The following is an 11,472-nucleotide window of genomic DNA, read 5'->3' as shown; positions in this document are numbered from 1 at the left end:
GTACTGATACAAGCCAGTATGACACTGACCTTCTCAGTCACCTGGGCACACTGCTGGCTCCTATTTAGCCTGCCCCAGAAACCTGTGCAGAATTGAAATCATTTGGATGCAAATTATATGAGACAATATCTCCATTTCTAGCCACAGACACGTTCTCTCAGAAGAGAACTTTTTTTCATTGCTTAAAGACAAGGAGAATGCAAACACTGTGAAGATATCAGCCCAGCCTCAAAGAGTGCTCTGGTTCATAGAGCAAATCCTGGTCTGCAGGCACAGCTTCCACATTGGCATCCTGTGGCCAATCTTTGAAACAATTTATTGTTGCACCCAAGGTGTAGGGCAGCCTGCTCACCCCTCTGTTTACTCCACAACTCATTTGCTCTCTGGAGACTCACACCTTAGACCCCTGTAGTGGCACATGTGCTTCTTAACCCTGAAGTAACCAGCTGTCCTGTGAATAGCAATGGCAGGATTAAAAACCTAAACCTCTGAAAGTAAAATAATCTGGGAGTCCTCTTTGGCTGTAGGTGTCCAACCCATTCCCAGTTTTCTGAAATGGTGTTGCAACACTGGATTTGAAATCCAGATGAGGTGAGCCCATAATGCAAATAATAGTTCTTTCAACCCGATGCTCTCGATGCTGTCATGAGGAAATGTTCTGATGGGACAGAAGGCTGTAATTACAGGCTTCCTCATTGCTGGCCCTTCTGGGAGAGAGCTGCCATCATTCTGTCAGTGGTTCTGGTGCAACCCAACAGGTCTTCACAAAAACAAAAAAAGTAGTCCCCAGAAATTCTTCATTTTACACCACAGAACTGCACTAAAGTTCAAGAACAGAGTATTAATTCTGTGTCATCATCATAGACTGGTTTGGGTTGGAAGGGACCTTAAAAATCATCTAGTTCCAATCCCCTGCCATGGGCAGGGACACCTCCCACTAGAGCAGGTTGCTCAAAGCCCCATCCAGCCTGGCCTTGAACACCTCCAGGGATGGAGCATCCACAGCTTCCCCTGGCAACATGTTCCAGTGTTTCACCACCCTCAGAGTGAAGAATTTCTCCCTAATTTCTCATCTAAATCTCCCCTCTTCCAGTCTGAACCCCTTACCCCTCATCCTAGCAGTACAAACCCTTGTAAAAAGTCCCTCCCCAGCCTTCTTGTAGGCCAAATCTTCTAAGCCTTCCCAAAACATTAACATTTAAAAAATCAGCCTACAGCCATCACTGCAGTTGACTGTTCTTGCTCCTTAAGGACTGTTAAATGAACATACTTTCTTACAAATAAATGTGTTATCCAGAGGGTGGAGGGAGGTCATCAAGGGAAGTAAGGCAACATTATCCTTCCCTCTGAATTTTGGGTTCATTCCATTGTGTCATGGTTTTCATGTCTGGTATTTCTCACTTTTTAATCTATATAAACATGATTATAGAAGCATTTACTTCAAGAAAGTACTGTGATGACTTTTGTCTTGAGAACCTATCTACCCTACACTCTAGCAGAGTCCCACGTGTAGAAACTCCCTCAGATCTGACCTCTCAAATCAATACTTATTTCATTCATTCCACTAAGTCTCCTCTCCCAGATGTTTCATCCTGATGGTTCACTTCCCTGACACACCCCTTAAAAATCCAGGGTAAGATGCTCCAAGCTCTTGCAGTAGTGCAAGCCCCACAACAAATACAAAGGCCTTTCCCAGTAAATGACTCAAAAAGGGAATCCCTAAATTTCCCAGCAGTTTCCAAGCACTTTGCCCATCCAGCCTCAACTGGGTACTGCAGGAGAACTTGTGGGCCCAAGTGCTGTTGAGGCCCATGGAAGATGTTAGTTTTACTACCTACAAACCTCATATTTGACAGGCAAGTCACATAAACAGTCCTCAGACAGTAAAACAGGAGTAGGACATACTTCAAATGCTGGAGTATTCTCCTGTAGCCTGGCATTGCAGCTGAAACCCAGCCATCTGTGTAGTCATGAACCTTCAGCCTTATGAACTACCACGAAGCACTTCCCAAACTACAAGCAAAGACTTGCTCCTCCTAACTCACTGCTTATTCCTCAGCCTCTTTGAAGAGGTTTTTCCCTGAAAAGCAGCACCATTTAGAGCTCATACCTTCATGATGAGCTGCCCCAAATCAAGGATATTCCTTGACATGGCATTTCCAAGTCCTATTGGTCAGGAAAAAGTAATTTCTCAAGTCAGTGTGATACCTAGACTCCATTAGCCATCAAATATAAGGTTTCCCACAGAGCAGGTTTTACATGGTAAGCCTTTGGTTACTGTTACCTTAAAAGGAATCTCCTAAAACATGTTTTAGGAACACTTTTGTACTCTCCAGTGATGCCTCAAAGTGCTTGGGCCTGTGAAGGACTCTGCAGACTACAGAGCAGATGCAAAATCCTTCGTCTCAAGCAATAGCTTGTGTGCTCATTTGAGACTAAAGAGGGGACAGACAAATTTAGGAAGTGAAACTCTTCCACGTGTGAGGGCAGCTCCCTTTTTCCACTCCCTGCCCATCCTCCCTGTAAAGGCACCTATCTGCAGGCTTGCTTTTTGTGGCTTTATTGAGTCTGTTACTAACAAACTTTTGTATTAACCTGAGAAGCAGGTGGGCACATGAATTCTGCCCCAAAACCACACAGAAACATGAAGACAAGTGCCTATGGACAAAGCCTGGACCTTCTTCCATGGGAAAAACGTGTTCCTGTCCCAAACTCCTTCAACCAAGCAGCATTTAATGCTCCTAACAACAGGCTCATGACACCTTCAGGCAGCAGGATGACACTTCAGTGGTGACATTAGTGTCACTAGCATCAACTTATGACAGGTCTCCATAATGCCAAAGGTAATGCAGAGGAACCTCATCTCTGAAGGTTTGCTGCCTGTGGAGCTACATACAGCCCAGAAAAGTAGGGAGATGTTTGAAGGCATTTGAATGCTTTGAATCCATGAGCTGGGGCAATTAATGAGGTGGGATGGAAGAAGAAGTTGGTTCTCAGCCTCTCCCCACTGCTAAGAAGCCTCCCTGGTAGAAAATATATTCATAGCCTCCTGCCAGAGTACTTGCCAATTAAAATTGGCTTAGTTGAACTCTACCTGATAGCAAATGTCACAGTCTTTTTATTGAGGTTGTGATCAGTGGTGTACTTTGAATCCTGTCTGAACTGGCACTTCCATCTCTCAGCACTCCTGTTGGCTGCTGGAGGCCAGCAGGGCAGAGGCAGTCCCTGCTCCTGCAAGAGGTACCCAGAGGGTAACAGGAATGTGGTTTTGGCACATGAGTTGGGAACCCCAGCCTGACCAAACATCAGAGCTGTTTCCTGGGACTAAACCTGCTCACCACTGCTGATAGACCATTCTTCCAATGGAACCAGTATCTCCCATTTCATATACCCCATGTACCCAGTATGTCCCACTGTTTCCTGGGGTGCATTCAGAAGAGTGTGGCCAGCAGGCTGAGGGGGGTTCTCCTCCCCCTCTACTCTACCCTAGTGAGGCCTCCTCTGGAGGATTGTGCCCAGCTCTGGGCTTCCCAGTTCAAGAGACAGGGAACTACTGGAGAGAGTCCAGTGGAGGCTACAGAGATGCTGAGGGGCTGGAGCATCTCTGTGCTGAGGACAGGCTGAGAGCCCTGGGGCTGTTCAGCCTGGAGAAGACTCAGAGGGGATCTGATCAGTGCTGATCAATAGCTAAAAGGCAGGGATCAATAGGATGGGGCCAGGCTCCTGTCAGTGGTGCCCAGGGAAAGGCCCAAGGTGAACAGGCACAAACTGGAGCACAGGAAGTTCCACCTAAACTTAAGGAGAAACTTCTTTGGTGTAAGGGTGCCAGAGCCCTGGAGCAGTCTGCCCAGAAAAGTTGTGGAGTGTCCAGAGAATTTATGGAGTCTCCTGCTCTGGAGAGATTCCAAACCTGCCTGGACATGATCCTGGGCACCCTGCTGTGGGTGAGCTGCTGGAGCAGGGGGGTTGGATGAGATGATCTCCAGAGGTTCCTTCCAACCCCATCAATCTGTAATTCTGTGACTTTGCCAAAAGATGTAGATTTGGTATTCCAGCCCTGGAGACATCACCAGAATGACTGCAGAGGGAGGACTCACCACTGTGCAAATAATGCCTTATTTCCTACCCTGGGAAAGCACTAGAAGTGTTTCATGACCCTTGAAGATCTCTCAAACCCTGGGGACTAGGAGAAGTCTGGAAACTAGGAGCAGCAGTTCTCTGATAAGCAAACATGATCCTGCCTGTGAAACAAAACCTGATTGCCCAACAGGGCCTCCCTGATGTTTGAAAGAACAAGTTTATTGTCACCTGCAAATGTCTTTGTCAAGGTACAAAGAACTCTCATTTTCTTACATTGCAAGCAACAGGAGCAATATGAAAATACAAAACAACAGAAGAAAGGCAAAGAAATTAAGCAAAAGGATCACACACAGACCTACATCCATGAGATCAGTGACAATAACTGAGGCAGCATGCACCCAGGCAAGTGGGAGTCTTAACAACACTCCTGTGGGAAAAGAGCTGGGCTGTTTCAGTGGAGACAGGACTATGCTGAGTCTGAGAACCTCTGAAAATCTGAATTTAAAGCACTACCTGGTGCTTTTTGCAAGCACTGTGGCTTTTAGATTCATTTCCCTCCTACATTCATGTTCACCTCAGGAAAAAAAAAGAATAATCCAAGATCCAGCACTTAGACTGCAAAAGCTGGTTCCCTATTGCACCCCTCAGCAGAGAAGGGAGAGTTTTGCTTTGTGGAATACCCTCCCCTCTCTTGGCCACTGATGACCAACACAGAAATGAAATACCAGCCAATCTTTCTGTTCCAAACACAAACACCATTCACTTGTATTAGTCTCTGTGTTCAGACTGCCCCATTTCCCTCTCACTCACCAGCTTCCCTAGAACAAGTCAGGTTGTAGCCAGGACCAAATTTACAGGCAAAGCTGAACTGTTTCTGGGGCAATGGTTCATAGTCCCTTAGAGTTCCATACATAATATTTCACTGTGTTCTCCAGGAGCATTTATTTACACACGTGTCTGAGGTTTTCTGTCAGATTTCAAGTTCAGACTTTTCTCAACTAATCTAATTTGTCCAAGATGGATGGCTTCACTTTTTTCCTTTGGAAAACCAATGCTGTTACACTGTTTCCAATTCTTCCTCCAAAGCAAAACTTGGGCGTTGGCAGCTCCTCCAGAATTTCAAATCCTGCCAGACAGAAATGAAAATGCTTTTATTAGAAGGAAGTAACTGTATTCTCCTCTTGGATAACCCTTTGCAAACCATTCTTTATTTGTCTGGAAACCTTGCAAGTGAGTTCCTCTGTTGGTTTATAGGATTGTATCGTTACACCACACTGCTGCTTTACACAGCTGAAACCCTTCCATGGATAATAAAAACCTCAGCTGCCTGACTCACACGAATTAATGGCAGAAAAGAGGAGAACTTGCCAGTGGTTTTAGTTCCCCAGAAGGAACAGTTGTTTTAGATCCACGCTGAGTTTAAGCCTCAGGCATGAGATTCGGGAGCTAACCGGCAGGTAAAAAACACCCTTTATGAGTGGATCAGAAGGGTCACTGAGGAGGTGACATCAGAGGTCACAGTCACAGACTTGCCAGTGCCCCTACACGTGGGCAACAACGTTACCCCAGTTTCAGAGCCCTCAGATGGGTCAGCTGGATCTGGTGACAAAGGACCCAAAGCACCACCCGGGCACACACTCTGCCAGCGTAACCAGATGGAAATCCACACCCTCCAAAGCTCAACACAACCTGCCCTCCTTTGGCACACTGACACTGCCAAGTGCAGAACTTGTCATTCCTGAGGAATATCAAGGGACATATAGGCTGAAGCATCTACAAGTGGCTCCACCTTGCCTAATCCTTATCTGAGAACATCAGGAGATGCCAACACAGACAGGAAAATCCACCCATCGAACAAGCAGAGGTTGGCAGGTGGTTCTGTTCAGCTGCTTACCCTCTCTGAACTCGTTCAGCAGCTCCTCCTTGGTCCAGTTGCAAGATGTTATGAGGAAAAAGCCCTCTGGGTTCAGTGCACTGCAGAGAGAGCTCAGGTACTGTCTCCTCTTCCCCTCAGCGTCATCGGGATTAAGGCTGATGGCATCAAAAGTCCCCTTGTCAATGCACACCTCAAATCCTGACAACTCAGCTGATGGAGCCAGGAAGTCTTCTACCTAAACCAGAAGTCTGCAACTGTGAAAACAACCTTTGACTGGGGAGCTCTTCAATCTAGAAGGCAAAGCAATACTTGAGCATTTAAAAGGTCTCAAACCTGCCAGTGGTTGTGCTTAGGAGGGGGGAACTCACAGGCTGTTCACACAATGCCCTGTCACCCTCATCCTCCTCCATGGGTTATGTGATGATCTGTTTGCTGTAAAGCCCCTGTACACACCTGTCCACCTGAAGCTCAAACTAGCATACATGAAGTTCACTCTTTAATGCCTTATTTGTACTTTGATCCCCTGTTTCCTAGGTGCCAGGCACTGTACAAATACAGGAGAGCAGACAGCACCTGCCACAGAGAGCTTTCACCTGGCACACAAGGACAGAGACATCACATGGGTACAGAGCTGGAGGATAAAACAGGGCAGCAGAGAGCTCAGAACGAAGGGCACTCACAGGATCAGAGGAGGGCTGAGGTTGGACAAGACCTCAGGTCATCTGGTGCAACCCCCTGCCCCAGCAGGGCTTCTCAAACTTCCTCTGCACAAGCTACCTGTAGGGATTCTATCCCTTAGGGATTCCATCCTCTGTCTCAAATCTGGAATTCAGAATGTAGCAGCACAAATACAGAACTTGCCAAATGGCAAACCACTGTTCAGAAGCAGGGGGATCTTGTGAGCCCTAACAACTGCTACAAGCAGAAAATACAAGACCCAAAATCTTCTTGTAAATACAGATTTATTTGGTTAGAGTTCTCTCACAAATGAATGTCAAAAGACATCATTAGTTTAGTACAGAGTCCATCTGCTTATAAATTAGGTCATTTACTCTTGGGTTCAACTGCTATTTCCTCAATAAACTTTCTCTCAAAACTTACCTTTAATTTAATGTCAGACAGCCCTTCCTTCTCTCTTATTTTTTCTGAAAGTTGTATTGCAGCAGGAGAGTAATCAATCCCTGTGAGATTCCTGTAGCCAGACTTTGCCTAGACAGAAGAGAACCTTCATCAGTGTGCTAATCATTTTCTTATCAAGCAAATGTATTCCCTATCTATAAGCCATCTCATCTCTCCTCCTCCTCAGGACAGAAAAAACCCACCCCATTACTCATTTTTCTTCTCCTTGCCATTACAAGACCTAGATGGCTGGGGAAAGGAGCTGAAATAATTCCATTCTGCCCAATATCTCCTCAAAAGAACTGCTGACTAAAAGCTGGTTTATGTCCACAAGTGCAAGACTGAACAGGACTGTGAGAAGGAACACCCTGCAGGGGAACAGGCTCTCTTATCTGCACCAAAAGTGACCTAGAAAGCAAGAATTTTCAGTGCTGAGAACATGCACCCATGCCAGATGCTTCCAAATGAGAAGAAAACCTCTCTGACAGTTACATAACATTTGAGATTGAGCAATTATTTGGTCCCTAACCCAAGCTGTACAAGCCAAAATATGTCATGCATTTTATAAGCACAGAAATCCACTGTAAAACCTTGGATTTTTTGTAGTGACTCAGGCTAATGTCTAGCTGAATGCAACTGTTTGTGTGCTGCAAGGCCTTTGCATCAGCAGTTTTCAGGGGGGTTGTGCACCCCATAAAAAAAACAAAGCACACAGAGACTTTCTCCTGCTCTGCCTTTGGAGCAGATAAGGATAACCCAGCTCAGCAAAGTCAGGCAGTGAGAGCAGTGAAGCAGGTGGGGGCAGCCCACAGCTGGAGCTGGGCACACAGGAGGGGGACAGTGACACATTTGCACTCCAAGACAGAAGCTGGAGAGCCCAGATCTGAGCCTGTTCATTGGTGTGGTCTGACCCAGACCTACCAGGAAGAGCCATGATCTGACAGAGAGGGAGGAGGAGGCCTGGGCTGGGTTTTGAACCACACGTGGACTTTTAACTAGCATTAAGCAACCAGCTGCATATCTGCTTGTTCCAAAGGCTGACATCTCCACAGCCAGGAAAACTACAAGGAGAATGTTTTACAACAGTCCTTCCTCCTTCCAGCAGCTCGTGTGAGCTCAGTGCTTACCAGCTGCTCTTTGCTGAGCACTAACTCCAGCTCAGCACAAAGACTGTGCTGTTTGCATTTGATGAAGAGCAGCTTATTGCTCAGGCTTCTGCCCACGTTCCTCCCCAGAGCACACCAAGCTTCTCAAGATGCCTTTCCTGAAGACTTGGGGGTGGAAGAGTAGTTCCCACAACAATTCCTCTGTTTGGAAAGGAAGAGCTTGTGTCATTTCAGGGAGTTTCCATTCCCTCCTTTAGTCTCCAGGGCAGAGAAGGTTTAAGGATAAACAACCTTAAATGCTGCTAGACCTGTGTCAGACAGGACCAGGCTGCATCCTGCAGCTGGACTCCTGCCCTGAAGGTGGTGTTCAGGAGCACTCTTCTGCCCTTTCTGGAAAAAGCAGCTGATCAGCAGAAGGTAGTTTGAAATGTCATCAGCACCACCCCACGTTTGGGCTTCTGGTGCTGCCCTCACTTGGCTGGTGAATACCCTTCACTTCCTAGAGGTTTTTCAGTCCTGCTGGCTCCCACAATGCCCAGGGGAAAAAAACCAAACAGGTCAGAGCTCCATAGGGCAGCAGCATTTCCTTAGCAGAGCAGGGATTTTTGGAAGACAGAATTAGTTCATCAATGCAGCCTACCAGATTCCTTAAGTTAGCAGGGGTAGGACCACAGTTTACTGCATATGTAAAACCAGCAGGGGCTCCTGCTCATCATCCAGGATCCTCCCAGCAGGCAGGAGGAGAGGAAGCCTCCAGCAGCATCCCTGTGATGCTCAGAGACAGGCAGATTCCTGCAGTGTGCATCCAGGAGACAGTGTGCTGGCCACCTTGCCTTCTGGCTGGGTACTGGGGCTGGTTTACAGAGGATGCAGCAGCCTTTCTGCTTTTCACTTTCTCACCTGCTCTTCAGGTGACTATTCTGCCTCTTTTGTGTAAAGTCATCTCATTATCCTTTCCTGTTGAAGGCACACCAGTGCCCAGAATTCCCCAACAAACTTCTCAGAGGCTCCTCTCCCTGCTCTAACAATGGTCCAACAGGCACCCTCAAGGAGTGACCTTTCAGAGAGGGGCTGCTGATGCCCTGTAGGACTGGAATGCAGCTGCCCTTTGCAGTACTGCCACTTCTGCCCATCATTGTGTCCAACTCCAGTGGCAGAACTGCTCTACAGTGTTTGCCAAAAGAATTCTAACTTGATTTTTCAAAGCCTGGCAGCCAACGATGAAAAAATTCCTCCTACATCAGCTCAGGAAGTGAGATCCTGAATTATTCAGCAATGATGAACAATGTAGTTTTTGAAGTTACTTTGGATTGAAAATGTCCAATTAAAGCAACCACAGAACTCTGAGGTGCTTAATGAAAGGGGGGAGGGTGCTCTTAGGGCAGCTGAATAGTTTTTAAGAGCTACTTTCCCATCACAGAATGAAAACCAACTTCAGATTCACAAGTGGGGCCAGTATAAAACTGAAGTCTTACAAATAAGATTTTTCTGTTGGATATTTCAACAATAGCCCTTGCTAGCATTGCATTTAACAATCATTATTTTGGGGCTAATTTCTCATAATGAGGTTTCTCCTTTGGATGATAGAACTCCTCTTGTGCTGCAGAGCAGCAGCCAGTCCCCCATAAAGGCTTTAAAATCTTCTAAAATCAAAGCCCACGTTGAAAAAAAAAGGCCATTACAAGCCTGGTGTTGACTTCCAGCCTTTTTAATTTCTACAGTAAATACTGGAGCCAATGGAGAGTGTAAAATAAAAGTGTGACAGCACAACAGCTCCTTTCTTTACCCACTCTCCTGTAGTATTACACCCAAGAATTCAATCAAAAATAGGAAGAAACTGCTGGAACTCCTGAATATCTTCTAATACTTTGGAACACACCTGGTGAGGAGTTTCCATCCTGACAGAAACAGATGCTTCTGGATGGGTTAACAACTTTTTAATTCATTTAAACAACAAACCTGGTGGTTTGACCATTTTTTACATCTATAAGGAGTATTCTCATCAGAGCTGAGTGGGGAGAAAGGGTCTGGGTTTGCACAGGAGAATCTTTTTGTGTATTAGACAACTTAATTTCCTTACCTGGGAGTGTTTTACCCAACAAAGGGAAGAAATGCATTTTGAAATGCAGGACAAGAGAAAGGTAAAGTTAAAACAAGGGATATTCAGGCTGATTGATTTAAAGAAATACTGTAAATTTTAAAATCTAAAGTGCTGACACTCTGGGCAGCACCAAGAAATGAGAAGTTTGAGGAGGTCTAGCAAAAAAAAAAACTAGATTCTTTTTAAAATTTAAACCACCCCACTTGGAGCACCAACCCTGTATCAGAAGCACAAACCTGGCAATATACCAACCAATTCAACCAGTAAAACCCCATTTCCAGTTCCAATGTCAAGCACAGAGCTGTCCAGGGGGACCTTTTGTCTCTCCAGCCACCTGATGATGCGAATCATGCTCTCTTCTCCAAACCTATGAAAAACAAAGGCTCAGGTCATGAAGAGAGTTAAAAAAACACACAAAAAGTACAGCAAATCTATTTCCTCACTCCCTCTCTCCAACTTTTTGCAAAGTGCTTCTTCCTGAAGCACTCAGGTGACAACTGCCACAGCTCATACTCCACCTTTGCTGTGTTTAAATGAAAAGGACATTAAAATTCACCAAAACACCAACTCTAGAGGTGAAGCTCTCCAGATATTCAAACGGGTGGCAGCACAGGCAACCTGCACAGTTAAACCTGAGCTCTGGGATAAAAACTACCACGTGTAAATAACACCCATCACAACTACCAGCTCACGTCCTGTGCAGCACCCAGAATGATTCACTAATTCACTGAACTGCTGTGTTTTTGCAGTGTCTGTTTTTTATGAAGAAATTATACAATCACTCCAGTGGAGTTATTTTATTTACCAAATTTCCCCAGTATCTCCAATGTCTTGAAAAGTCCGCAGCTCTCTTTCATACGCAGCATCCCAGCTAGAATCGGGAGGAGAGAAAGGACAAGATATCGCAATTAACACTGGAAAACAATTAAAGAGCGAGGGGAAGGCAGGGCGGGAAGGCTGCAGCTGAGCAGCGGCGCCCATTCATGTGCCCCATGGATAAAGCGCTCGGGAATACGTGGTCAGGCAAGACACGGGGATGGGGAGGAGCACGGAAGGGAGGGTGAGGGTTACCGGAGGGGGCAGGCAGGGCGAGGGTGAGGGTGAGGGTTACCGGAGAGGGCAGGCAGGGTGAGGGGAGGGTCACCGGTGAGGGCAGGCTGAGGGTTCCCGAGAGCACCACACGGCCCTGC

The 11,472-nt window shown here is 46.2% G+C and overlaps 1 protein-coding gene across 1 annotated transcript; it reads right to left on the bottom strand.

The window, feature by feature from the left end:
- Positions 1–4,956: 4,956 nt before the first annotated feature.
- On the bottom strand, positions 4,957–11,153 carry METTL10 (methyltransferase like 10; the record flags this gene model as incomplete). Its single annotated transcript, XM_008947660.1, has 5 exons — positions 4,957–5,206; positions 5,975–6,191; positions 7,058–7,165; positions 10,535–10,649; positions 11,088–11,153. Coding segments are annotated over 5 exons (634 nt in total), but the record flags the coding sequence as incomplete, so codon positions are not given.
- Between the last annotated feature and the right edge of the window lie 319 nt (positions 11,154–11,472).

Source organism: Merops nubicus, unplaced genomic scaffold (assembly GCF_000691845.1).
Source record: "Merops nubicus isolate BGI_N331 unplaced genomic scaffold, ASM69184v1 scaffold11139, whole genome shotgun sequence".
In the NCBI taxonomy this organism is placed as follows: domain Eukaryota; kingdom Metazoa; phylum Chordata; class Aves; order Coraciiformes; family Meropidae; genus Merops; species Merops nubicus.
The sequence above is the reverse complement of the archived record's forward strand: the minus strand, read 5'-3'. Positions and strand labels throughout refer to the sequence as shown.